Source organism: Prionailurus viverrinus, chromosome E1 (genome assembly GCF_022837055.1).
Source record: "Prionailurus viverrinus isolate Anna chromosome E1, UM_Priviv_1.0, whole genome shotgun sequence".
Taxonomy (NCBI): Eukaryota; Metazoa; Chordata; class Mammalia; order Carnivora; family Felidae; genus Prionailurus; species Prionailurus viverrinus.
The window spans coordinates 29514604-29542577 of record NC_062574.1 but is presented as its reverse complement, the minus strand read 5'-3'; the positions used below and the strand labels follow the sequence as shown (position 1 = coordinate 29542577).

Below are 27974 nucleotides of genomic sequence, written 5' to 3'. Positions count from 1 at the left end.
CCACCCCACACCTCCGCTGCGCCCCGGGGCTCGCGCCGCAGGCCCCGCCCCCGCCCGCGGCCGCGCCGCCCGGCTCGGCGTGCGCAGGGCTCACTCTGCCCTTCGCTGGCGTCGGCGTCGGCGGGCAGGTAGGCCCCGGAGGTTTGCTCGCGCGCGCGCACGGCCGCGCGCGGGCGGCCCCAGGCCTGGTCCCGGAGCCGCGCCTCCGCCCACGCGAGGTAGGGCCTGAGGGGCGGGGCCGGTCGCGAGGCCTCGGGAGGGGCCGGCGGGAGGCCGCTCTCGGGCGGAGCGGCTGCGCCCGGGAGGGGAGTGCGGGCCGCGAACTAACGGTCACGAACGCTGGCGGGGCCGCGCGACCCACGTGCGCCACCGCGCCCAGAGACCCGGGCACCCAGCTCCGCGGCCGCGTCCCCGCGGAGGGCAGCCTATCCGTTTTTCCTGTGGGCGACCCCGTGCCCGGCGCGGGGAGGAGCGTGACAGCGCTGGGCGCCGCCCCCTCGGCGCGGCTCGGCGGGAGGCCCCCGGGTCGCGGCGGGGAAGAAGCGGTGCGTGCTCCCCCTTGGAGACCGTGGGACCACCCGGGCAGAAGGCGCCCTCGGTGTCCCCTGAAAGGCGGTGGGCGGGCTAGCGGGGACCGCGAGCCCCGGGCGGACCCCGCCTGTTTGTCTCCCAGTTAGAAATCGGCCTTAGACAAGATGGAAGGGGAGAAGCGGCCGGCGCCCTACGAGGGCCTGTTTGCCGACGGGCACCTGATCCTGTGGACGCTGTGCTCGGTGCTGCTGCCCGTGTTCATCACCTTCTGGTGCAGCCTCCAGCGGTCCCGCCGCCAGCTGCACCGCCGGGACATCTTCCGCAAGAGCAAGCACGGGTGGCGCGACACGGACCTGTTCAGCCAGCCCACCTACTGCTGCGTGTGCACGCAGCACATTCTGCTGGGCGCCTTCTGCGACTGCTGCGGGCTGCGCGTGGACGAGGGCTGCCTCAAGAAGGCCGACAAGCGCTTCCCGTGCAAGGAGATCATGCTTAAGAGTGACGGCAGGGCCCTGGACGCCATGCCCCACCACTGGATCCGGGGCAACGTGCCCCTGTGCAGTTGCTGCGTGGTTTGCAAGCAGCAGTGCGGCAGCCAGCCCAAGCTCTGCGATTACAGGTACGGCCTTTGTGGGTACACGTTGTCCCAGGATGCGGGGTAGGAGTCGGGATCTCGCAGAGTGCGCTAGAGACCTACCTTGATCTCTGCAAATGGCCTCAACTGCCCACTTCAAGGAACCAAGCTAATAAACATCCCGGGTATTGGACAAGCAGGGCAGCTTTGCAGTATCATTTGCCTAGATGATACATCTAGCCTCCGCTCCTCAGCCAGCCTGCCCTTTTGGGTAACAAAACTTGGCACTGAACTTTGATCCAGAGGCCTCTAAGTACTGCATACTTCATAGCCACCATGTTACGTTTTCGCTTTTGTTACTATGGATTATTTCCATTTTAAGTGAGAAAAAACGAAGTGTGGACAAATTGACTTTTCCTTAGACTCACAAAACTGATTCTCCTCAGCATCCTTTTATGAATGGACAGTGAAAACAAGCATCATTCCATGGCAGTGCTTTAATGATCTTTTTCAAATGTAGATATTGGTGTTGTGATGAAAGACAAAACTTAAAGGATTCTCCTTTTGCCACATGGCCTTCTTAGGACTGGTAGCATCTTAGACAGTCTTGGATTAAGCCAAGAATATTTTTTTTTTTTTAATTTTTTTTTCCAACGTTTTTTTTATTTTATTTTTGGGACAGAGAGAGACAGAGCATGAACGGGGGAGGGGCAGAGAGAGAGGGAGACACAGAATCGGAAACAGGCTCCAGGCTCTGAGCCATCAGCCCAGAGCCCGACGCGGGGCTCGAACTCCCGGACCGCGAGATCGTGACCTGGCTGAAGTCGGACGCTTAACCGACTGCGCCACCCAGGCGCCCCAAGCCAAGAATATTTTGATGGCTTCTAAATAGACACACATTAGACAACACATGAACATTCTTAAATATTCTCTGAAAATAGGTGAAGATGCTCTTTGCTGGTGTTATAGATTCATAATAAAAGGAGATGCTGCTCCCGCAGATCATCTGCTTTAACTCATTTTGCAGTTGAGCGAATTTTAGTCAGTGTTAGGAATAGTGTTAGGAATACTAACACTTAGCCTTGTCTCAGCCTTAAGTCTGGACATCTCCATTGTCCTGAGTTTTATTTCTGACAAGTAGAAAGGGCCCTAAACATGTTTAAGACCTAAAAGAGAAAGCTGACACTAGATAGAAAGTTACTTTTTTATTTCCATCTTTATTTTTTTCTTTTACTTCAAAATCTTTTTTTTTAATTTGTCTTCCGAATTTAGATGTACTTTTGGCATCAATGAGAGCTAGGTTACCAGCGTCTTTAAATAAATTTAATACCTCTCTCTGTAGTTAAGCTTTCGTCTTCAAAAGCTGGGATTAGTTGGAAAGAAGACATGACTGGCATATTATTTCCTTCCCTTCTTGGTGTCTGTGTAGAATTAGATAAAAATGGCCTCCATAAATATCTGAACTGCACTTCAGATACTCCTTAATGAATAATAGTGCTCTGTTCTTCCACCCAAATGATTTTTCTTAGAAATGAGTATCTGGGGGTGATTGGGTGACTCAGTTAAGCGTCTAGCTCTTGATTTCAGCTCAGGTCATGATCTCACGGTCATGGGATCAGGCCCCACATCTGGCTCTGTGCTAAGGGTGGAAGCCTGCTTGGCATTCTCTCTTTCCCTCTCTCTCCCTCACTCTCTGCCTCTCCCCCACTCATTTTCTCTCTCCCTCTCTCTCTCTCTCTCAAAATAAACATAAAAAAAAAAAGTGGGGCGCCTGGGTGGCTCAGTTGGTTAAGTGTCAGACTTCAACTCAGGTCACAATCTCACAGTTGGTGAGTTTGAGCCCCTCATTGGGCTCTCTGCTGTCAGTGCAGAGCCTGCTCCGGAGCCTCTACCTACCTCTCTGCCACTCTCTCTCGCTCTCTCTTTCAAAAATAAATAAGCACTTTTTTAAAAATTGCATTTGCACCAAAAAAAAAAAAAAAAGCATATCTGACCCAGTCCCTCCTCTGCTTAATTAAACCCCTACCCCTTCAGTTGCTCCTGGTCACTTACCCTGATGGTCTTTCAGTATAACCTTCAGGTGCTTAACATGGTGCCCAGGGGCTGACGTGCTCTCTGGACCCTGCCTGCCCTTCCAGTTTTTACCTGCCACCACCTGCGTTAAACTTTAAGCACCAGCAACACTGGCTTTTTCATATTTCCCTTCTCTTTCTCAAGGCTTTCCTCCCCTGGCTAGCTTTTAGGCATCCTTAGAGACTTGTCTTTTGTCCTTTCCTCCAGGAACCCTTGCCTGATCTACTCATCTCCAGGCCCAGAGTTTTCCTTTTTGATGATGACGTAATATCCGATATCTCAGTGGTTCTCAAAGTAGGTTCCCCAAACCAGCAGTATTAGCATCATTTGGAAACTTGTTAGAAATGCAAATTCTAGTGTTGCCAGATTTAGCAAACAAGACAAAAACATTTGCAATATTGCGGCCAGCTTATATCCCCCCCAAATCATTCGTTGTTTATCTGAAGTTGAAATTCAGTTAAGCATCTTCTATTTTCTTCATGACCCTACTCCCACCTCCGACCCCCTGAATCAGCAACTTGGGCTGGAGACGAGCAGTCTTTGCTCTGGCAGGCCCTGCAGGTAATTCTAAAGTTGTATGTACCTTTTACAACGTCAGCCTCTGTCCTTAATGTTGTGTTCTCCCCTTTGTACACAGTGAATGTGATGATACATCTTTTTCTCACGAGTTCTTACCAGATACTCAACAGTCTGTCCTCAGCTTGCTAGAGCCCCTCGCCATGGGTGGGGATGGTTTCTGTGTAATTTAGGAAGTGCTTGTTACTCCCAGGAGAAAAGAGCATGGCGCCCTGAAGTTGTGCGTGTTCTGCAGTGTTCTCCTGTATTTTAGCAATAGCATTATGCAGGTTACATTCCATAGGAATGAGATATTTCAAGAAAATAAACTATCTATTAGAACTTTAAACACAAGCCAGACCGTCCCTCTGGATTTTACCCAGCCCTGGCAAGGGCTTCTACCATGTCTGTATCACTACAGAAGTATGAGTCTTAAGGGAACTATAAAGACCCAGGTAATAACTGATGTTGAAGCTTGCGGGCCAGTTCAGCTCTGCCGAATAAGTGACAGAGGCCCTTTAATTTATACTCATTCAGTCTTGATTCAGTTTTCACACGGTGAACATCTATGTATTTTGTTTCAGGCGCTGTGCCAGATTCTACTTTCCCTGTAGGTTTTTTTCTCTTCGTGTATATTTCCCCAACCACTATAATGTGTCTCTGCACCTAGTATCATATCACTCCTTCCCTATCCTTCCTTTTTTTCTTAACTGTCACCTGACTAAAATAGGGAATTGTGTTATAAGTATTCATTATATTTGTTAAATAAACCTTTGCTCCTTATAGTAATCCATCTCTTGTTAAGAAAACTTAAGGTGTTTTTTTTTATTTTTTTATGTTTCTTTATTTTTGACAGAGAGAGAGAGAGAGAGAGAGAGAGAGAGAGAGAGAGAGAGAGAGAGAGACAGAGCATGAGCGGGGGAGGGGTAGAGAGAGAGGGAGACACAGAATCTGAAGCAGGCTCCAGGCTCCGAGCTGTCAGCGCAGAGCCCGGCACGGGGCTTGAATTCACAGACCGCGAGATCATGACCTGAGCCGAAGTCGGACGCCCAACCGACTGAGCCACCCAGGCACCCCCTTAAGGTGCTTTTTTATTTATAAGGCCTTTTCTTCCTTACATCCTATCCTCTTACACACACTGATTAATGAAACAAAGCTTTCTTCGTTACATCCTATGTAAGAAAAGCTTCCAAAGCTTTTCTTCCTTACATCCTATGCCCCTTACACACACTGATTAATGAAACAAAGCTTCTGACTTTTAGCAGGTGATTACATTGGCCACTTTAGTCTTGACTTTGATCTTAAACTGTATGTTTCTGTGTTCTGTCGGTATGTATTTATTCATTTCTTTAATTATCTGAAATGATGAAAGATCCCAGATCATTTTTTTTTATTTTTTTTTAACGTTTTTATTTATTTTTGAGACAGAGAGAGACAGAGCATGAACAGGGGAGGGGCAGAGAGAGAGGGAGACACAGAATCGGAAGCAGGCTCCAGGCTCTGAGCCATCAGCCCAGAGCCCGACGCAGGGCTCGAACTCGCGGACTGCGAGATCATGACCTGAGCCGAAGTCGGACGCTCAACCAACTGAGCCGCCCAGGCGCCCCTCCCAGATCATTTTCTAGAGTAGAGGTGGACAACCTTTCTATGAAAAGCCATAACTAAGTATTTTAGGCTTTGCAGACCATATGGTCTGTCATAACTACTTAACTCACTGTCTGTCATGGTACAAAACCAGCCCTAGACAACACATAAATGACTGGGTGTAGCTGTACTACAATAAAACTTTATTCACAACATCAGGTGGCAGACGTATTTATAGTTGGCCAACCCCCGTTATGGTGTGAATATCATAAATGAACACCCTGAGGCACCTGGGCGGCTCCGTTGGTTGAACGTCCAACTTCAGCTCAGGTCATGATCTCACAGTCCATGGGTTTGAGCCCCGCGACAGGCTCTGTGCTGACAGCTTGGAGCCTGGAGCTTGTGTCGGATTCTGGGTCTCCCTCTCTTTGTCTGCCCCTCCCCAGCTCACTCGCGTGCTCTCTCTCTCAAAAATAAACAAACATTTAAAAACTTAAAAAATAAATAAATAAATGAACATCTCAACCTCGTATATAGTTCTGCCACCTCCTCTAGCATACTAAAGAAGAGAGCTATCGTGAAGAGGTAACTTAACAAAAAATTCTAAGAAGTGTTGCCTGTAGTTTTTTTTTTTCCCCTGTGAAGCTTCTTCTTTAAAAAATAAAGCAGTCAGGGGCACCTGGGTGGCTCAGTCAGTTAAGCGTCCGATTCTTGATTTCAGCTCAGGTCATCATCTCACAGTTTGAGGGTTCGACCCCCACATCAGGCTCTGCTGTCAATGCAGAGCCAGCTAGGGATTCTCTCTCCCTCCCTCCCTCTGCCCCTTTCCCACTCATTCTCTCTCTCCCTCTCCCTCAAAATAAATATACATTAAAAAAATATTTTAAATAAAGCTATCATACACCTGCATAAAAATGGCACATAGGGTGATGTTCTGTCTTGATAAAGGTTTTAGTTATAGGAAAATGTTCATTTGTCAAAATTCAGCAAATGTACAGATTTGTATATTTAATTGTAAATTTTACATCAAAAGAAAAATCCCATAAATAAATGATGAACTCTAGATAAAGATAGGCTTGCTTGCTGAACTATTTAGGAAGTATCCTGATATCTGCATTCTACTTGAAATACACCAAAAATTAGGTGGATTGATGGATGGATAGAAATGTAACAAAGCAACTATAGGAAGATATTAATGCTGGAATGTAGGTGGTTTACCGTTTATCTGTTTACTGTCAAAAAAAAAATTCTAACACAAAACATTTTAAAAAGCAAGGAGACTATCCTTGTTTTTTGGAAATCCTTGTTGAAATATTGAAAGATAAAATCTCATAATGTCTGTAATACTTTCAAACGATTTAGCTATATGTGAGTTTACACAAAGAGATAAAGCAAATGTGGGAAAAAATATTAAGAATCAGAGTGAAGGGTTGATTTAAGGGTATTCACTTTGCTATTCTTTTGACTTCTGTGTAGGTCTAAAATGTCAAAAACATAAGCAATGAGTCAGTGACATGATCGCTGGAACTAAAATATCAAGACATTATATTAGTAATGTCTTGTTTTCCCATCAGGTTTGAAATCTAGATCAGGTTAAACACTAATTACAAAACACATAGAGACAATTCTCAATTTTGAATATAGTATTTGTAAGGACAAGTATAATGTTGAATAACTAGTAAGCATTTTGGCTCTACCTTTAAAGAACAAAGGCTGATAATAGCCATCATTTTAGCTAAAAGAATCTTTTCTGAAATGTATGAGAATGCAGTAAATGATAAAGGTGTCCCAAGTCAGTGGGGATAGAAAAGATTGTTTTACGAATGGTGCTAGGACAGGTATTCTCTTGGGGGGGGGGGGGGAGTGAGGTCTTCAAACCACACTATCTGCCACAATAAACTCCAAATGGGTTAAAGCAAGGGCTCTTAGTTCACAGATGGATAAGATTCCAAGAAACCCTGACCCTTTCAGGAGATTTTCAGTGGAGCCTGTAGCCCCGGAAGGAGCACTAAATTAAAGGAGCACTAAATTAAAGGGTGTGAAAACTGAATGGGTGGGAATTTGCAAATAGTGAAGGACTTCAGAGCTTAAAAGCATTTAAGTAAACCCCAAAGGGAAATAGGGAGCTATCAAAAAATAAACTTAAGTACATTAAAAAGTAAATTTAAAAGAAACCGAAAGAAGTTTGCAATAAATATGACAGGAAAGAGGTTAATACCCTACATAAATCAAAAGTGCATGCGATTATTAAAACCTAGTAAAAGGCGACTATAGGACATGAATCCATTCACAGAAGAAGACAAAAAATATTCAGCGTCACCTAGTGATCAAAAGCCTTCAAATTAAAACAACAAAAAAATGTGTTTTCTATCAAGGAAAAAATTTAAAATGCTAACGTGCAGGATTAGCAAGTGTTAGATATGATAGACGTCTCGATGAACTGGTAACAAGCACACTGGACAGATGGACCACATACTGGTTACTGTGAAACTAATGTCTGTGTTATGTGTCAACTGTACTCAAAAAAAATATTAAAAAGAAAACAGTCTTAGGAAAATGCATGCCCTTTGAGTCAGTAACTTGGCTTTTAGAATTCAAGGGAAATAATCTCATTTATGTTTATGGTTGTTCTTCATGTTGTTTATACTTAGAAAAATAAGCTATCTAAATGTCTTATTTTTAGGGGCACTTGGCTGGCTCAGTCAGTTAAGCGTCTGACTCTTGATTTCATCTCAGGTCATGATCTCCCAGTTCATGGGATCGAGCCCCATTGGGCTCCACACTGACAGTGCGGAGCCTGCTTGGAATTCTCTCTCTCTCCCCCTGTCTCTCTGCCCCTCCCCTGCTCCCACTCTTCCTCTCTCTCTCCCTGTCTCTCTCTCTCAAAATAAAAAAGTAAAACTTTAAAAATTAAAAAATAATAAATGTCTTATTTTTTTAATGTTAAATTATATATCCATATGGTATGGTACTATATATTCTTTACAAACTATATTTTTTTAAATGTTTAATGGCATAGGACAACGTTCATGATAACATGGAAAGAAAAGTACTGTCCAGATGTACATATATCATAACGAGAAACACATCTATGCACAGTAAAACTGAGAAATACAGGGGTGCCCGGGTTGCTCAGTTGGTTGAGCATCCGACTTCGGCTCAGATCATGATCTCATGGTCCGTGAGTTCGAGCCCTGCGTCGGGCTCTGTGCCAACAGCTCGGAGCCTGGAGCCTGTTTCCGATTCTCTGTCTCCCTCTCTCTCTGATCCTCCCCTGCTTATGCTCTATCTCTCTCTGTCTCTCAAAAGTAAATAAATGTTAAAAAAAAAAAACAACCCTGAATAGTGCAGCAAAAAGTTAAGATTTATTGTCTTTGGATGATTTTTATTTAATGTCTCTTTGTATTTTCTAAATTCTCAAGCATATGCTGATATTATCTTATTGAAAATGTATTTTTAAAAATGTATATAGGTAGTTGACGAATGTATTCTGGTTTTTAGAGACTCAAGCAGTACAGCAATACAGAAGGACATGGGATAAAAAGCAGATATTCTTCTCAGCCCTCTCATCCTACTTTTCTTCCAGAGGAAACCAGTGTGAAATAATTCAGGGGCACCCTTTCAGATTATTATCAATTACAGTCCCTTGTTGTAAAGTTAATGGTGTGGTCTCAAGCTTAGTCTGAAAGGAACTATTCACTAAACATATGCAAGTTACTTTACAGTTTTCTGTCTAACGGATCATGCAGGTAACACTTCTTTCAGGGGTAAATAAGACTCCTGAGTAAATAGCAGTAATCAGTTGAGAAATCTGAACATCCACTGGAAAAAACAACCTTAAAATAGAAATCCAAAAGGGTTGACCTTGGGCAAAAGACTTTTATTCTGTCTCTTTTTTTTAATTCATTTATTTTCTGCCGGCCTGCTTTTGTCTGTACACTCAACTCTGCCTGCCTTATCTGTGACTGGATTAAAGTCTTAGCAGATTAATAATAGAAACCTGGGACCTTCACCAGCACTATTCTCTGCTTGTTTCACGCTCATATCCAGAGAGGCAAATCTGAATGCACATGTCTTCTGTCTATATTTCAAGTACAAACATAGAGATTGGTTTTGTATTAACTGCCAACAAGAAATGCACTGTTTGACTATATCTACTGAAATATTTTCAGATGGTCATAAATTACGAGGTTTTCAAACTGGACAGACTGGACCCCGAGGAACACAAAGACCCAGGCCAGTGGGGCATTTAATTAAGCAGCAAGGACTTTAGGCCTGACAAACGTTATTTCAACCAAAGCACAAATAATTAAGATACAGAACCATTGTTCTAGACCCACTCTTGTTTATGTGGATATGTCTACTGGCATTTACCATGTTATAAATTAAAACTGGGAAATTGCTTAAATACTCATTTTTAAAGTGACAAAATGTTTTTATGAAAATTTAGTGAGAAGAGTGACATTATTCTACCTTTTTGGTACATTTCTTTGGTTTAGAGGCCACCTAGATCCTCCTGTCGGCTGCTGCACTGGGTCTGTACACACTTGAGAGAAGGAAGATGAAATAACATCTTGGTATTAATATTAAAATGATTTTAATCTCAGAGTCGCCCTGTAAGGATCTTGAGGGGCTCCAGACCACTTTATTTTTCTTTTAACGTTTTTTATTTATTTTTGAAAGCGCGATCACAGAGAGAGAGGGACAGAGGATCTGAAGCTGGCTCTACACTCGTAGCAGAGAGCCCCATGTGGGGCTGGAACTCACAAACGGCGAGATCGTGACCTGAGCCGAAGTCGGATGCTCAGCTGACTGAGCCACCCGGGTGTCCCTAGACCACACTTTAAAAATCACAGTTAGGGGCACCTGAGTGTCTGACCCTTGATTTCAGCTCAAGGTTGAAATCCCGGGGTCATGAGATCGAGCTCTGCATCAGGTGCTTCACTGAGCATGGAGCCTGCTTAAGATTCTCTCTCTCCCTCTTCCTCACCCCTCCCCTGCTCGTTCTCTCTCTCTCTCCCTCCCTCTCCCCATCCCCACTCTCTCTCACTTTCTAAAAAATAAAAGTAAAGTTATAGAGGCTCCTGAGTGGCTGAGTCAGTTGAGTATCCAACTCTTGATTGCAACTCAGGTCATGATCCCAGGGTCAGGAGATCGAACCCCGCGTCCAGCCCTGCGCTGAGCATGGAGCCTGCTTGGGATTCTCTCCTTCCCTGTTTCTCTGCCCCTCCCCTGCTCCCATGTGTGCAAGTGAGCTCTCTTTCAAAGTAACATTTTTTTTTTAAGTTCTAAAAAACGCTATTAAACTGCCAAGTATTTTCAAACTTTATTGCTCATTTTCACTGTGCAGATAGTTATAAATCTTTTCTTTGCTAGATTTTATGCCCAATAGTGGTGAGATTACTAAAGGATCAGTTTGCACATCAGTGAAATTATGGTTTAAGATTAATTATTGTCTTTGTTTCTTCCTTCCCTCAGGTGCATTTGGTGTCAGAAAACGGTACATGATGAGTGCATGAAAAATAGTTTAAAGAACGAAAAGTGTGATTTTGGAGAATTCAAAAATCTCATCATTCCGCCAAGTTACTTGACCTCTATTAATCAGATGCGTAAAGACAAAAAAACAGATTATGCAGTGGTAAGCCGAGTTCATTTTTCCTCATGTAATTGATTTTCACAAAGCTGCCCGAGTCCCTGTGTGACACTTAATGGTGGCCTTGAGGGAAGAATCGTTACAGTGGGCTGCAGAGCCCTGCCCAGTGTTTAGAGCTGTGCCACCAAGTTCGGCCCTTGAGTCCTTTCACATCTAAAGGGAAATTGGAAATGTTATATTACTGGTTTCTAAATCCCTGCCTGCACCTGCATCACTTGGGGAGCTTTTTAAAAATGCAGATTCCTGACTCCACCTCCATCACCAGGTTTGATTAGGAGGCCGAGGGTAGGTCCCAGGAATCTGTATTTTTCTTTAAGGTCCTCAGACAATTCTGATAAACAGCCAGATTGGAAATTCTTTATCATTATCAGTGAAAAGAAAACAGGGATTTTGCTAACACATTGTTCTAACAGAATTTTTCTGTTTGGAACTTTATGTTATTTGGAGCATTAGATGCTCCAACAAATAATTTGAACTTTAAAGCTGTCAACACTTCGCAGCATGTATGTGTGTAGAAACTGATCTAAATGTATCTTTCAGTCTTTATGTGGTTCTTAAGGGATAACTGTAAAAATTTGCATTTATTTCCTACTTGAATATGCCAAAATAGTTGAACTATTTTATCTCGAAATTCAGTTTTGTGTCTTTTCCAAGTTAGGATTTTATTTTATTTTATTTTAGGGTTTTACATCTTAAATGTCATCTTTGACAGTAGTCCTGCCAAAGAAAAAGGCATTTAAAAATTTTTAAATATTATGTCTAATGTTATGGTACATATTTTTTAAACGTACATACAGTGCCTTAATGTGTCTGATTTCAATCTAAGATCATAAGGGGTGAGAATCACTAAGTAAAACTGTAGAACATCACCGTTGTTCACATCCACAAGGAGAAGGGAGAGGAGAGAAAGGGTTAGGTTAGAGAAATACGAATTTCATTTGACTTTGGGCTTTCTATAAATCTGGATTCTTGAATCTAATTGAGTATACCATTTAAAATGTTTTTTAAATTAAAAAAAAAAAAAAAGCCTTACAAACTAAAATACATTAGAATATATCCAGAGAAGGACAGTCAAGGTAAGAGAGCAGAGAAAACCTGTGTCCATGCTGTGAACAGTTGAAAGGATGTAAAATGGATTGCCCAGGAGACGAAACTGAAGAAGGATACAATGCTTCAGGTGTTTGAGCACAACAGTTATATGGAAGAACAAATAACATTATTTCTGGTTGCCTTAGGAAGCAAAATTAGAATGATGAATGAAAGTTATTGAAACACAGATTTTTAACTCAATTTAAGTCAAAACTTTCTAACAATACATGAAGCGCGAGTTAAATTATTCATCTATAAGTTCCCTTTCCATTCTTAGAATTCTTTGATTTATGTATTGATTGTAGTGTGATAGTTGGTTTTTTCCCAGCGTATTTACAGCACTATTGCTACCAAGAAATGAAAAATTTATTGCTGGAGCGCCTGGGTGGCTCAGTTGGTTGAGCATCTGACTTCAGCTCAGGTCATGATCTCACACACAGTTCCTGAGTTTGGGCCTTGCGTCCGGCTCTGTGCTGTGTCAGCTTCAGATTCTGTGTCTCCTTCTCTCTCTGCCCCTTCCCTGCTCGCGCTCGTCTCTCTCTCTCGACAATAGTAAACATTTTTTTAAAAAAGAAAAATTTATTGCTCACCATCTTTGAGATATTAAACCCTTTTCACTCGCATTAATTTTTTTAGCTAGCCTCTAAGCTTGGAAAGCAGTGGACCCCATTAATAATCCTGGCCAACTCTCGTAGTGGAACTAACATGGGAGAAGGGCTGCTGGGAGAATTTAGGATCCTCCTAAACCCAGTCCAGGTAACTAAAGAGAAAACTTTCCTTCTGTATTAATCTTCTCATGCTTAGCTTTTCATTTTCCCTAAGTTGTAATGGTTAATGCTTCAAACCAGTCATCACTTGATTTTAGGAAAGAATTATAAAAGTATCAAGCCATCCAAATATATAGAGAAAGAGGTACTCTCATGGTGGGGACATAAAATGGTGCAGCCACTTTAGAAAAGTGAAACAATTTCTTAAAAAGTTAAATATAAATTTACCCTACCACCTACCAATCCCATTTCTAGCAGTCTGCCCAAGGGAAGTGAAAGCATATGTCCCGCAGAGACTTTTATGCAAATGTTCATAGCAGCGATATTCATAATAGCCAAAAGGTGGAAACAACCTAACTGTCCATTCGCCAGTAAGTTGATAGAACCAAATGTGTACCCACACAAGGGAGTATCACGCAGTGATAGGAAGGGACGAGGTACGACGCATACGTGCAACCATGAACGAACCTCAGAACCATGCTAAGTAAAAGAAGCCAGGTGCAAGGACCTCGGGGTATGTCCCTTTTATGTGACCTGTCCACAACAGGCAGATGTACAGAAACAGAGGAGTGAGGCCAGGGCTGCAGAATGGGAGTGAGTGCACCCAGACACTGAGGGACCCTCTTGGAGCAGTGAAAACGCTCTAGACTGGATTGTGGTGGTTGCACAGCTCCGTAAACTGACTAAAAGCCATTTAATTGTGCACTTTAAAAGCACATTTCCATATATATAAATTGTGCCTCAGTTTAAACAAGAAGAATAAAAGGATGGCAGCATTGAGTTTACGTGCTGGCTGCTTCTACTTTGAAAAACATTTATAAACAACTCCTGCGACAATCAGAAATGCAATAATTTTTTTCCTTCCCGTTTGTATTTTTCCCTTTCAACAATAGATACTTAAGGAAATTATAAAAGTAATAAAAGAGGAAAGAAAATCACCTGCAGTTTCCCCACACGAATACATCGGTTGTTTTCATTTGTCCGTGTTCTTTGCATGAATTGTCTGTGCGTCTGCATATTAACATCACAGTAACAATACTCTAGATTTAAAATTTGTGTTGTTTTCAGTACTTAAAGAGTATTTGTCCCTGGTGTGATGTAGTCTTCATAATTACACCTGAAATGATGAAGATAACTAATTGAATGGGTATATCCTGTTTATCCAGGCTCCTGCTGTTGGAGATTGAGTTTGTCTCATAATTATACAACCATAAATAATGCCACACTGAATACCTTTATAAACAGGCGTTTTCATTTTTTGAAATGTTTTCCTAGATCATTTACAGAATTAGAGGTATCAAGGGTCCTTGCATCTTTACATCATTGTATGTATGTTGCAAAATTACTTTCCAGAAGTGTGCACTAACTTGCACTAGTGATGGATTTGAAAAATCCACTATAAAATATGAAGTAATGTGCTAAGGGTGAACTTAGCACATTCTGGTTTCACGTGAACAGGAAGGAGGCAGTGTCGTGTAATGGATAGACTATAGGACTGAAGGTGTATGTCAACACTTAAGTATTGGGGGACTCACAGGCAAGTTATTTAACCTCCCTGCGCCTCAACTTCCTGGTCAGTAGAACGAGGCTTACTTGTGAGTAGGGCCAGCGTCCGGACGAGCCACAGTATCAGCAGTCTGGCGCATCGCTAGGCACTTCGTAGCCCGCGTTGTTCTCTAACCGCATCCATACTTATCTGGGGGGACGTCATCCTCGCAGATGGAGGATAGTGTTGGATACAAATAAGTTTTCTTTTTCTTTCACTTCTAGGTTTTTGATGTAACTAAAACCCCCCCTGTGAAAGCCCTGCAGCTTTGCACTCTCCTTCCCTGTCACTCGGCCCGCGTGCTTGTTTGTGGAGGGGACGGCACGGTGGGCTGGGTCCTGGACGCAGTCGACGAAATGAAGATTAAGGTATCAACCTTTAAGACCTGCGTGCCCTTCGCAGAAGCAGTTCCGAGATAACGGATACAGTATTACGGTTACATTTTTTATTACGCAGATAAATATTAGAAGACATTGCCAATTTTGAACGTTATGATTAAGCAGTTCCTATAACCTTCAGCAAAACAACATACAGCTGTTATATTTGTGTCTCTCTTGCTTTGGTCTATAAGTTTTACCAAGTAACATTATCCCACATATCATCTGAAGAGAAAACTCCCAACACACGTCTTCCGTTTTCTAGGGACAAGAAAAGTACATTCCGCAAGTCGCAGTCCTGCCTCTGGGAACAGGCAACGATCTGTCCAATACCTTGGGCTGGGGCACAGGGTACGCGGGAGAGATCCCCGTCGCTCAGGTCTTAAGAAATGTGATGGAAGCAGATGGAATTAAACTAGATAGGTGAGTTTTACTTCCTCCAAAAGGTAGATTTCTGGAGCTTCGGTAATATTGTTGGTCTAAAAATGAAGACTTGAAGTAGTTACAAAATGTAACTTAAATGTAAAAGACTGTGTTAATTGTACTCATCCACTATGCTGGGGTTTTATTTGTTATATTTGAGGACTGAAGTCACATTAGGTAGAGCACTCATCTCAAAATTTGTGTAGTCACTTAGGTGTGCTTATTTTTTCAAATGCTATTTTAATAAAAGTACTTCATCTACAGTACTGCAAGGTTAAGTGGCAGTTAATTTGATAATAATTGCCTTTTTTTTTTTTAACTTCTGTATTTTAGATGGAAAGTTCAAGTAACAAATAAAGGATACTACAACTTAAGAAAACCCAAGGTATGTTTTCTGGGCCTCGGTTGCACATGATTTCAGCACTCTTAACTAGTCCGTCATTTTATAGTGGATTTTTCAAATTCATCACGAGTGCAAGTTAGTGCCCATTTCTGGAAAGCAGTTTTGCTTTGGACACGTGTGGTGCAGCGGTGGGATACAGAGACGCGGTGCTTATTCCCTCTGGGGGCCGGTTATGGAGCAGAAGAGAAACCCACGTGCTCAGCCCCCAGTTGGCCTGTAAAGAGGGCTGTGGGGGAAAACACGTTGTGAGTGCGGGTAGCGCCTCCCTGGCAGATTGGGCTGGAGAGGTTTCAGGGGAAGAGATGGGTGAGGTGGCCCTTAAAAGGTAAACGCAATTTAGATGGACAGAGAAAGGAACAAAAGACTTTCCAGGCAGATGAAATCGATCCTGGGGACGCAAATCATGGTTAGCAAATACTGCAGAGATCAGCTCTGTGTTTTCTAAAAGATACTCTGGGGGTGGAGTGAAAATAGCCTTGAAAGTTGCACGAGGGCAAAATACGGGGACTTTTAGCAGGAAGACAGCAAAAGACATTGTAAAGGTGGAAGTGATCGACCCTTGGCAGCTCGGTAGTAGAGCAAGAGAGAAAATACACGTTATGCCAGATTTCTAGTTGTTGCAGCTGGATGTGTGGGAATGACCGTAACCAGGATACAAAGAGAAAGAGTTTCAGGTTTGAGTAAGAGGAAAAGGAGTTAGATTGGGGGCATACCAGCCTTGAGGCTGTGGCACATTGGAAGGGGGTTGGAAATGCAGGCTTAGTTAGTGCTCAGGAACAAGACAGAGCTGGGGATGGAGACTGAGGCACTCATGCTGGGCTGGGAAATAAATTAAGCAAGGACCAACATCCTGGCTTGACACGGATAGAAACTGAGACCCTGGGGATTGGAGTGAAAGTGAAAAGCAGGTGTAATGGGCATACAGGAGAAACCTGGGTGCAAAGTAGAGCCATTCTAGATGATAAGGTCTGAGGTGCAGCACATTACTCAGAAAAGCAAAGTGAAATTTATGTGGATTGTCATTGGCCTTTGAACCGAAGCTTTATTTATGGAAACTTCACTGGATAGGTAGCATCAGCTCTAAGTGAAATGTAAATGCAGAAAGCATTAAATTTTGATAAAGAACATAAAGACTGAGATTTAACAGATTACACATATGTAACAGGCTTAGATTGAAGCATATTGCAGTTGTTCATTCTTCCCCCTTTTCACAGGAATTCACAATGAACAACTATTTTTCTGTTGGACCTGATGCTCTCATGGCTCTCAATTTTCATGCTCATCGCGAGAAGGCACCATCTCTGTTTTCTAGCAGAATTCTTAATAAGGTGTGTTGGATAAAATAACATTTCCTGCTTATCACTGAAGGTACAGTAAAAATAGTTCAATTATATCTAGCCCTCTTCCAAGTAGATTCAGATAGAACTTACTTACGGAAATGTTCACCTGCTCTGTTTTGTTATTGAAGTATTTTGTGGCTGTGACAAACTTCTTACAATTTGGAGAATGTTCCACAGCACATTCTGCTCCAGCAGCAGCTAAGTGAAATTCACCATAGCCTATCTTACTTAAATGGCAACAAACATTGGAAAGAATTTTAGGCAGGCAGGATAAACTTTTGGTGAAGTCATGAACGGGAAAAACATAGATTCCTTTGGCTTCAGAAAGCTCCAAAATGCAGATGAAGGGAGAAAGGGAGCAGTTCATTTGCCACGGCTTTTACCTACGCTCACCACTCTGACTCCTAGTACAAGTGATTCCTTTGGTGCAAGTTTCACTTTGGAATTGTTTTTTTTTTAATGGCTTTTGGTGATTGAGCAACAGGATGTAAGAATTTAACGCGAAGCGGTTTTGCTCCTGGTTTCAGTTTTACAAGTAGTTCACATTTACAAATAGTTACCTCTTACTAATATAATTACTAAGGCCGCAAGGGTTGCTGTTTGCACGATTAGTAATTAACATGTCAGAGCTTCCATCAACCTTTCTATTTTCGGAAGTGATTATAAGTGTCCTTTAGATGTGTCTCTATTCCTTTCATTAAGTGATCTCAAGTACTAGGAAAAGGTGGAGTTTTCTAATTTTGATACAGTATTTCTTTATAAAATGTAGCTTTTTGGATAAACTGGGAGAAAGCACCATTTAGGCACATGCTACTGAAAAATGGGCTACTTCAGCTCAGAAGTAACATGTCCTTTTTCCCCAGGAGAACCTAGTCCACTGTAAGCAAGCAAGGCTCGATGATCACGTCAGGGATCGTTGGTTCAGTGTCTTATCTTGCTTACGAGCTTGTTAGGTTGCTTTAATATCCCATTTTCTGTCCATTTCTCCTAGGCTGTTTACTTGTTCTATGGAACCAAAGACTGTTTGGTACAAGAATGTAAAGATTTGAATAAAAAAGTTGAGGTAAGCTTTTAAAGTTTTAGGTGGTCTCTGGATTATAACCTTTTTTTAAGAAAAATGCTGAATTTTCTGTTAACATATTTTGCTAACATACATGGAATATTTATTGTGGGCCAGGCGCTTTACTAAGTGCTTCATACACATTATCCCACTGCGTTGTCACCACAATCCTACAAGTCAGGCACTACTCTGTTGCCATTATGCAGAAGAGAAAACTGTTTGAAATTAAGTAATTTGCCCAAAGGCACACATAACCAGGATTTGAACCCAGGTTTATCTCCCTCCGGTCTGTTGAACTGATACTGAGCAGCTTTCCATTCACACTTGATGACAAATGTGAAGCAATCTTCACGTAGTACCCGACTCATCATGGACTCTCAGAGGAAGTTTAAATGCAAAGTTTATATGACAATTGTGATGTGTCTCTCTTCTATACAAAGCAAAGTCGAGATGTAGGAGCAGGAAAAACAGAATATTAATGAGTGCTTGTCGCTACAGTATCCCTGATGTCATGATACGGCAAAATCTTGTGTATATTCCTTGCTTGCTTCCAGAAAGAATCTGTAATGGTTAACAGCACCAACAAACACATTAATACAGAGAAACGTAAAAACTAGTAAAAAGAATAAAAGGGCAAGAGCTTAGGAAGAGAGAAAAGTGAGCAGGGAGCGTGAGGGGCCTGATGATACGTATGCCAGGCAATTAGGCTAATGCTGAGCTCACACGCTTTGCGGCCACAGCACAGGAGGAATGGCAAGATTTGCCATAAAAAAAGTTCCTTGCCCTTTATTACATTTGCTTCATCCTGGGCTTTGATAACCTTGGCGGAATGGGCAAACATGCTAACGCTTTATTGTTTTGTGTGATACTTTATTTATACAAAAGTTATTTGTGAAGCCACCTACAGGATGCCAGGCACTGTCCTAGGTACTGGGGATCCAGTGATAAATCCCTTGCTCTCACTGAGTTTACAGTGTAGAGGGAAAGAAAACATTTAAAGCACACTGCAGGATAGTGTGACAGGTGACATGATCAGGAAATCTTACAAGAATAAATAAGGGTAGTACATAACCCAGGGGCTGGAGAGACTGTCTAGGGAAAGTGACTGTAACATGTCTTTCTGAAAGAAGTGATGAGCTGGAATCTGAACATTAAATAAGAGATAGCTGAGTGAAAAAGGAGGTGGAAATTGTTCTCCACTAAGAAGCATATGTGCAGAGGCCCAGAGGTGAGAGAGAACATGGTGTATTCGAGGGAGCTCCAGCTGGAGGATAGCTCACAGGAGGGACAGAGCAGGAGCAGAGGCCAAATCTCAGAGGGGCCGTACTGGCCCGTGAAAGAACTTGGATTTCATCCTGAGCTCCAGTCAAGTGCAGAAGGGCTGCAATCAGGATGACACATTTGCATTCCCTAAGTGCTCAATTTCCTGCTCTGAGAGCAATGAAGATGAGGGGAGACGGGCCAGGTAGGCACCCGCAGGGCAGAGGTGAGGGTGTGCTGGACTTGGGACTGTCCGGAGTGACGGAGAGGGGAGGTGCTTGGAAGTAGAGGGTAAAGGCGAGGAAATCAAAGATGACCCCAGGTTTCCGGCCCAGGCACCTGAGGCCCACGGGGGTGCTCTTTCCTGGGAGGTAGACAGTAGGGGCCGCAGGGAAGATGCTTTGCGTTAACCCAGTCTTGCACCCAGCAGTTGCAGGTGCCACCACTGGTTGGAACCGTTTTATGGGCAGTAGGATCCACAGATCTGGCCCGGTTCGCTGTCCTGGACCAGCAAGATAGAGCTGTCAGCGCTGAGATGGCAGTTAACGACATCACACTGGCTTTTTCCTCCGGAGTCTGCGGCCCAAGAAGAGAGAGGAGCCTAGAACATAGCTAGAGGCGGGAGGTGGAACTCAGCAGTGACCGAGGAGGAACACCCAGAGGAGGAGGGTCTGACTCCCAGAAGTGAAGGGAGGGAGTAGTTCAGGAAAAGGTGTCGGGTGCCACTGAAACAGCAAATTGGGTAAGGCCTGAAAAAGATGAGATTAACAAAAACTGTGTCATTTTACCTTAGTTTAAAAAAATGAAGTTGTTATAATTAATGTAATAACCGCTGAACAGATGGGAAAGGCTGATTCCTGGGGCGGGGGGGGGGGGGTAGGAAATAGTCTTCTCTACACGTGTGTCTGTCACATCCTGTGTGTATGCGGATGGAGGTGAACCCTTGGTGGAAGTGTGCAGAAATAGTATGCCCTGTAGTAATTCACTACTTGTGTTTCTTTAAAGCTAGAACTGGATGGTGAGCGAGTAGAACTGCCCAATTTGGAAGGTATTATAGTTCTGAACATCGGCTACTGGGGCGGTGGCTGCAGACTGTGGGAAGGGATGGGAGATGAGACTTACCCTCTAGCCAGGTATGTACATTTATGATTGGGTTTTTTATGACACTGTTTTCTTTAAAGCAGTCTGTTTTTGGGGCGCCTGGGTGGCTCAGTCACTTAGGCGTCCAGCTCTTGATCTCAACTCAGGTTATGGTGTCATGGTTCATGAGATCGAGCCCCACACCCAGCTCTGCACTGTCAGCTTGGGATTCTTTCTCACTTGCTCTCTGCCCCTCCCCTGCTCACATGCACACGCGTGCTCGCTCTCTCTCTCTCTCTCTCTCTCTCAAAATAAACATTAAAAAAAAAAAAGCAATCTGGGGTGCCTGAGTGGCTCAGTTGATTAAGCGTCCGACTTCAGCTCAGGTCATGATCTTGTGGTTCGTGGGTTCAAGACCTGCATTGCGCCCCGCACTGACAGTGCAGAGCCTGCTTGGGGTTCTTTCTCTCTCCCTCTCTCTCTCTCTGCCCCTCCCTGACTTGTGCTTTCTCTCTCTCTTGAAATATACTTAAAAAAAAATTTTTTTTAGGCACTCTGTTGTTTATAGACTAATATTTTTTCAAATTTCTATTTTTGTATATGTCATTAATATGAATACCTTATTTTTTTTTTTTTTTTTTTTTTTTTGTTCAACGTTTATTTATTTTTGGGACAGAGAGAGACAGAGCATGAACGGGGGAGGGGCAGAGAGAGAGGGAGACACAGAATCGGAAACAGGCTCCAGGCTCTGAGCCATCAGCCCAGAGCCCGACGCGGGGCTCGAACTCCCGGACCGCGAGATCGTGACCTGGCTGAAGTCGGACGCTTAACCGACTGCGCCACCCAGGCGCCCCAATGAATACCTTATTAAATAATAAGTTGATTGTCCACCGCTGTGAAAAAGTATTTGTCTTAACGTGACTGATCTTACATCATTGCATCACACAATCTATGTGTCCTTTTTCCAACTGTAGGCATGATGACGGTTTGCTAGAGGTCGTTGGAGTGTATGGGTCTTTCCACTGTGCTCAGATTCAGGTGAAACTGGCAAACCCTTTTCGAATAGGACAAGCACATACGGTGCGGGTAAGTGATATATTGCTCTGTATTTCATTGAGTCCCATTTCTAAGCCACTGATCCATAGCAAAAGACATACACACTATAGCTCTCCAGAAACAGTGGTGCACAGGGGCACCCGGGGGGCTCAGTCAGTTAAGCATCCGACTCTTGATTTTGGCTCAGGCCATGAGCTCAGGGTTCATGGGATTGAGCCCCACCTCAAGCTCTGCACTGGCAATGCAGGGAGCCTGCTTCAGATTCATTCTCTCTCTCTCTCTCTCTCTGTCTCTCTCTCTCTCTCTCTCTTCCTTCCCTGCTTGTGCACTATGCACTCTATCTCTCTCTAAATAAATAAATTAACTTAAGATTTTTTTTCTAAAAAGTAAGTAAATAAACAGTGGCTTACACCCACACTGTCACTCAGCCTCCACCAAAGGCTTCGATATGATGGGGAAGAAACAAAGTGTTCAGTGGAAAAGAATCCCTTAAACGACTGATGATAAAGATATATTCAGATTAATTTTCTAAGAAGGAAATGCTCATAATTGTCCCTAGAAAAGTTAAGGGACTGTGGATGATATTACTAAGGAAGACCTTTCTGAGCTTCTGGGGACTTACTTGTTTCTAATTATCTGTTCCCTAATACCAGTTGATTTTGAAGTGCTCGATGATGCCAATGCAGGTAGATGGGGAGCCGTGGGCCCAGGGCCCCTGCACTGTCACCATAACTCACAAGACACACGCACTGATGTTGTATTTCTCTGGAGAACAGACGGACGATGATATCTCCAGTACTTCAGATCAAGAGGACATAAAGGAAACCGAGTAGATGGATGAGGAATGAAAGTTTAGAATTCTCCCAAACAAGCAGATATGTATTTGTCCAGGAGTAAAATTCTCTATCAGCTGTTTGGTCTTAATTTCACCAGTAGTAGAATGGGTATACATCTGTGTAAATAGCATTCCAAAAACAGCCAAATTGCCAGTTGTTTACAGATGCCTGTTCTTTTTTCAGCAAAATGGTCCCGTCATATAGTACTAACTTTACAAAGTCCCAGAGGGCTAATGACTTGCGGGTGAGATGTTTGTCATGGCTTGATGTGTGAGAGCAGGACTCGCTCTGAGGTCCACAGTCTCCTTCCTTAATTCTTGAACACACATTTGATGGACAAGATGTAGGTGGAAGAATCATTGCCATCTTAATTCTTAATGTTGTGACACCATCCTAACATTTGAAAAGTTAACTTGCTTTTTTGAACGGAGATGACTGGTGTCCTACCCCCAGGGTTAGTGCGGGGCCTTCCGCCGCAGCTGGCCCCCGAAGACTTCTCAGCCTAGCACTGTGTGGATCCATACGGATCTGTTTCCAGGAAACCTAAAAAGGAGAAGTGTTAAAGGAAGACATTACTTAAATTTTTTATATAACTTTTAGGAGCAGATTGAGACCCCCAGATGTTGCTTGGTTAACCCTGTTAATGACCACGTTGAGCTGAAATTCAGCATCTCATTTATGACCCTGTGGAGCCAGAAGACAGCCACACAGTTGAATGGGTAACAGTTAACATTCAGAGCACTTCGGATTGAAAGTTTCCAAGCTAGACTGTTCACCAGTTTCTCCTGAGTAAGAGACAGTATCAACAATTGAAAAAAAGTACTACAGAAAATGTATTTGTCCTATTAGTTGCTCAAAAGAAGTTTGATAATGATTAGTAACTTCTAAAAGTTCAGTGGTCTTGTAGTATTTGAAGTACAGTAGTCTTTTATTCCCAAAGTACAGAAATTCCCCTTGGGGAAACAGACAGAATCCTGTGCTAAAATGTTTATATCGTATTTATTTTAAAATGAGAGAGAGATTTTTTTTATTTATTTATTTTCTTCATTGTGGTATACTTGTGTTTAGTGTTTACAGTATATGGCTTTATTTAATAAGTTACATTCGTCACATAAATTCAGCTAGTCACAATCAGAAATGTAGCCTATTGACTAAAGAAGTAAAACCCATAACTTAATTTTCCTGGAATATCATCCAGATATTCTCATTCTTCAGAAACATTACTCAATATTTTTTAAAAAGAGGGAGAATGAAAGCACTGGCAAACTACCTTTACGTAACTGAAAGTTTTGTTTCATTGTTTTATTTGACTCCCAATTGCCAGAAACTGATTGAAGGGCTGGTCTCATGGTTCCCCAGTAGATGGCACTCTCCTGGTGTGAACCCGCCTGATCCCTCAGGCCAGTGAGGCACACCGTTGGGCCACCAGCCTGGTGTTTTCCTAACAGATGGCCCATTTGCGGGCTTGGTGGTCTTTCATGCCGTTAATCTCTGAAAGACGAGACTGTATCCCCCAAAACACCATTAGCTTCCTATAAGGATCTATTATGAATCTACCATCCGTGAATTGCCATTAAACTTAAATTTCATTCACCTTCAGGCCAAAGCCATGTTTTAAAGGAAAAACTTAGTAGCGATACAGTAGTCAGTGCATTATATAAAATACTCTGATTCTGCTTCAGTTAACCTCTTCCACATCTCAACAGGAGATGGTAAATTCTAGTATTGACAGATTTTGCGAGCGGATCTGTTTTCACCTTTTCATACACCTTTCATGGTAGGGAACCTGTCGCTATTGGTGGCAAAGTTTTGTAGGTTTTCTTTTATGGACCGATCATGTTTTGAGTATAACGAATTTTATTCCTTAACTCATGGTCGACACTGTTACAGGTATCCCATTTTGTAAATCTAGGCTACAATTTATCTTACTATAATTCCACAGTGCTAATTGTAGAATCAAAGTAAATAGTTGGGGATGCCAGAATTCAAATCATCAAAATAGCTAGAAATAACCATAATGTTACACCGGATCTAGAACAGGTTTATATACAACACCCTTGTTTATTTAAACAAATTGTTTTTTTCAATTTTCATAATCCCATGAGGCTTTTCCCTGCTGACCCTTCATGAAGCTTTTCCGTTACCTTAGTCTCAGTCATTCAGATTCATTTAGGAAACTTATTTTTGAATACCATGTCATCACACATCTTATTTTAGCAAAGTCCGTTTACTTTTGAGGCACATTTGTCCGGCATTTCAAATAAATGTACAGGCACGGGTCTTGTTTTCAAAAGGATAGTTTACAAGACTCATGTTGCAAGTATATTCTAAGTATATTTAAGAGTCGCGGTTGTTGACATGACCAGTGATTCTATACTTTACAAAAAATCATTTGCCATAATATTTTCCTGTTGCATTTTAAATTGTCTGGACTAAACACGAAAACAAATTCTGTGTTCTCAGGAAGAAATACATAAAGCGAAGCCTAGCTCCATGTCTGTTTTCAGATTCCTCTCCCCCTTTACTGTCCTCCTACATTCCTAACCCCTTCAACTTCGTGGCTTAAACACTGAACACCTGGAAGCTCTTATGGACCCCGTAAGTAGATGGTGATAATTTCTCAGTGCTTTTTATGTTGCGTAGAAATCAAACTGACTTGTGTTTTAAAACACAAGTTGTCTGATAGTGAGGTTACACGACCTTAAATGGGTTTTAGGTTTTCTGCAGCAATTAGCTGGGAACCCCTAATGTAGCTACTGTTTATAAAAATTTTATAGTCAAAATTATTTATTTTTATTTTTTTAGGGTGTGTCAGAATGTGTCGTATTTGCTTTTTGAAATATGTTTGCCTACTTCGAGTTGTAAAATATTCTGTGGCTCAGAAATTGTCAAGTCCTTTTTGCGTTGTAAAAATGAACACTACCAGCATGTCAAAAGAAAAATAGTTTGCATTTGTAATGTAAAGTAAAATTGTATTTACTGTATATTATGGAATTTTAAATTTGCACTAACTAGGAAACTGTAAAGGTTATGATAATTTACAGATTCATGTGGATCCGAATACATCATTTGTACTTATTTGGCCAAATAGGTCAGTAGAATAGGTGATAGTTTTGTGTGGTTTTTCCTTGAGGTGATAACATTGAAGCAAGAACCAGCACTTTATACTCAGAATTGTTTTTAATTCTACCTAATTTGGGACAATGGAATGTAGGTCGATTTATAAAAAAATATATATCTAGGAACTTAAAAAGAAAAGAGTGTCGTTACTCTGTCCCACTCCGAATGAAGGCATGTTCCCAGCAGCAAGACAGAAGTGGTTTTGCGCTTGCTTTTAAAGTATGCCCTAGCTTTCCCACATCTTCCCTGTAAGGCCTCTCTCCTCTTTATCAAAGTGTGATCTACCAGTTGTCTGCAGCGTCCGTCCGAATCACCTGGGGAGCTCTGATGCCGAAGGCCAGCCCCTGACGTCATGAATCAGTGTCTCTGATGGGGCGTAGACATTTCGTAATCCCATGAGGCTTTTCCCTGCTGACCCTTGGTGCTTTTATTCACAAGCACCTCGAGTGCTTCTGATGCGCGCTGACATTTTTAAAGCGACTGGTCTGTACCTCATGTGTTCACCCAGGGCTTTTGCTGGATGGATAGCATGCAGGAAAATTGAATCAGATGTTCTTAAAATTGTTTTTCCTTCACTCCGCTAACTGCGTTCTTCCCCCACAAATCTCTCTCCTAAAGGAATGCTGTGAACGATTTGTTCATGTCCTATCCTATCCAAATTAATATATTTATCTGGACGCTATTACCTAAAAATTGGTAGCCTCCGATTCTTACATGGAAACGGGTTTGAAACTATGATCTAGGGAGTCTTAGAGAACAGGTGGTGCTCAGGGGCCAGTGGGATGGACCCCCAAGGGGCTCCTGCTTTCTCCCTTCATTCGGTGCAGCCCCCCCACTGGATGCTGCTTAAGGTAAGATTTCAGTAAATAAAATTCTGCCTCTTTTTGAAAAAAAAAAAAGGATTCCGTACTTTTTAAAAGGGTTTGGAAGCCACTACTCAGTGAATGACTCTGTCACCTGGTTAATTTTCTGCTGATTTTTACATATTCAGAAACCTCGTGTTTTTTGACAAAAAATATTTTGAAGGTCTTGCTGCTTGGAATATGACCATCTGGCTATTTCACAAGTTTTAAAGGCATTTTCTTTCTTTTTTTTTTTTTTTTTTTGAATAGTAAAGCACTGGCTTAACCTCTGTTCCTCACATTTCTGATGTTAGTATAGAAATGGTCTGAGTATTTAGTTCATTTTAGTTAGTAAATACACATACACATTTCCCCCCCACGGCCCCGACTGTAGTCTGTGCCTGAGGCTTGCAGGAATGAAGGAGGTGCGTTCCAAGGATCTGGAGAAAGAATCCAAAAATGTCCCCCTCTCAAACAGAAGCTCACAAAACATAAATGATTGCACTTAGCCATCTGCAGAGAGGTCTGAAGAAAGAGACCTAGAAGCTGTAAATGCAGGTGTATTTCCTCGGTGTCTGCCGGGGCTTGGACTCCCTCCAGTAAAGGAAAGTGTCCAAGCAGAACGCACTGAGCAAGATAAACCATACGAAATTTCCACCTTGTGGTGCTTTCTGGTGACTGATGTGGAAGGTTGAAAAGGAGAGCTGGGAAGTTAGGTTGCTATCCTTGTTCCCCTCACACTAATCAGGCTACAGGGCATCCGTCCTATGTGCGGACCTCGCCGTGTGTGAGAACATACCTGCAGGAAGGGCAGGCGGGGTATAGTCGGAGGACGGTGGCTCATCGGAGCGTGTGCTGCCCTCACTCTCCAGTCTCGTTCTGGGCCCTGCTGGTAGTTTTCCTCTCGAATTTGAGCTGCTTGAAGGAGCCTGACGGATGAATGGGCGCTCTGATTTGTAATTCTATTCTATACAAGTTTCAAGCAGCCTGGATCCTCGCCCTGACTGCTCGCAGGTGAGCTGACTGAACTGGCTCCCTGGCCCACGGTGTGGACACTTGGGGTGGCTCCGCCTCCTCAGCCAGCTGGCCTCGCACTTCTCCCTCCCACCCCCATCCCCCACCAGGCCACACACCACGAACACCACTTAAGCACCCTGTGTTACTGAATTGCTTTTGTTGGGTTTGCTCCGTGTTGTGGTCGATGCCTACTGAGAAATGTGAATTAAAGCACTGATACGTGGAAAACCTTTGCTTGTTTTTTAATAAAAGTTAAAGTGCAGCACTCCAGAAAGTATGATCCCGTGTTGTTCTTTGACACAACGAGATGAAATGAGCAGCTTTGAGTTAGTTTCACAGAGTGGTCCTTGATCTACAGCAGGACGGAGAGTGTGGCAAGCTCTGGGTCTGGTACTTGTGACAGGAGAATAGAAAAAGAGCCCTACTGCGTGGCTTTTGCAGCCTGGGGCACAGAGTGTACAAACGAATGCATATCCGTTCTTGTCATTTTTATCCAAAAGTCCATTTTTATAAATTTTGTAAAATAAAATTTCACTGTCACTTGCGTACTTTCTATCTTAAGCAGACAATGCCAAACATGATGTACCTTTTCTTGATCATGAAGTTTAAAAATTTTTTTTTAATGTTTTTTATTTATTTTTGAGACAGAGACAGAGCATGAACGGGGGAGGGGCAGAGAGGGAGACACAGAATCGGAAGCAGCCTCCAGGCTCTGAGCCATCAGCCCAGAGCCCGACGCGGGGCTCGAACTCACAGACCACGAGATCGTGACCTGAGCCGAAGTCGGA

At 42.8% G+C, this 27974-nt stretch overlaps 2 protein-coding genes across 7 annotated transcripts in view; one reads left to right on the top strand and one right to left on the bottom strand.

Annotated features, from left to right (window-relative positions):
• CE1H17orf67 (chromosome E1 C17orf67 homolog) overlaps positions 1 to 375 on the bottom strand; it is a 36505-nt gene extending 36130 nt beyond the window's left edge. Inside the window, exon 1 of one of the 3 annotated variants that reach the window (XM_047832440.1) lies at positions 329 to 375. The gene's annotated coding sequence lies outside the window, so the exon portion shown is untranslated. Of the gene's footprint in view, positions 1 to 9; positions 183 to 328 lie in introns of those variants that run through there. The other 2 variants (XM_047832439.1, XM_047832438.1) reach the window with 2 other exon arrangements.
• On the top strand, positions 75 to 27456 carry DGKE (diacylglycerol kinase epsilon). Of its 4 annotated transcripts, XM_047832431.1 has the most exons (12): positions 75 to 218; positions 674 to 1150; positions 10796 to 10955; positions 12696 to 12815; positions 14597 to 14740; positions 15015 to 15172; positions 15506 to 15557; positions 16790 to 16903; positions 17907 to 17978; positions 20241 to 20368; positions 21290 to 21401; positions 22025 to 22943. In XM_047832431.1, exons 2-12 carry the CDS (start codon positions 696 to 698, stop codon positions 22202 to 22204), a joined length of 1695 nt encoding a protein of 564 aa, XP_047688387.1. In that variant the 5' UTR covers positions 75 to 218; positions 674 to 695; the 3' UTR covers positions 22205 to 22943. The 4 variants fall into 4 exon arrangements, with proteins under 4 accessions (XP_047688387.1, XP_047688388.1, XP_047688389.1 ...); XM_047832432.1 differs by lacking the exon at positions 75 to 218 and having other exon boundaries at positions 242 to 1150; positions 22808 to 27456; XM_047832430.1 differs by lacking the exon at positions 75 to 218 and having other exon boundaries at positions 245 to 1150.
• The last annotated feature ends 518 nt before the right edge of the window (positions 27457 to 27974 follow it).

What these genes read in the sequence shown, in the direction of transcription:
- DGKE (XM_047832431.1), top strand. Translation starts at nt 696, where the DNA reads ATGGAAGGGGAGAAGCGGCCGGCGCCCTACGAGGGCCTGTTTGCCGAC. An exon ending in TCCTCCTAAACCCAGTCCAG is followed by an intron (nt 12,816 to 14,596) that starts GTAACTAAAGAG and finishes TTTCACTTCTAG; the next exon opens with GTTTTTGATGTAACTAAAAC. An exon ending in TCGACGAAATGAAGATTAAG is followed by an intron (nt 14,741 to 15,014) that starts GTATCAACCTTT and finishes TCCGTTTTCTAG; the next exon opens with GGACAAGAAAAGTACATTCC.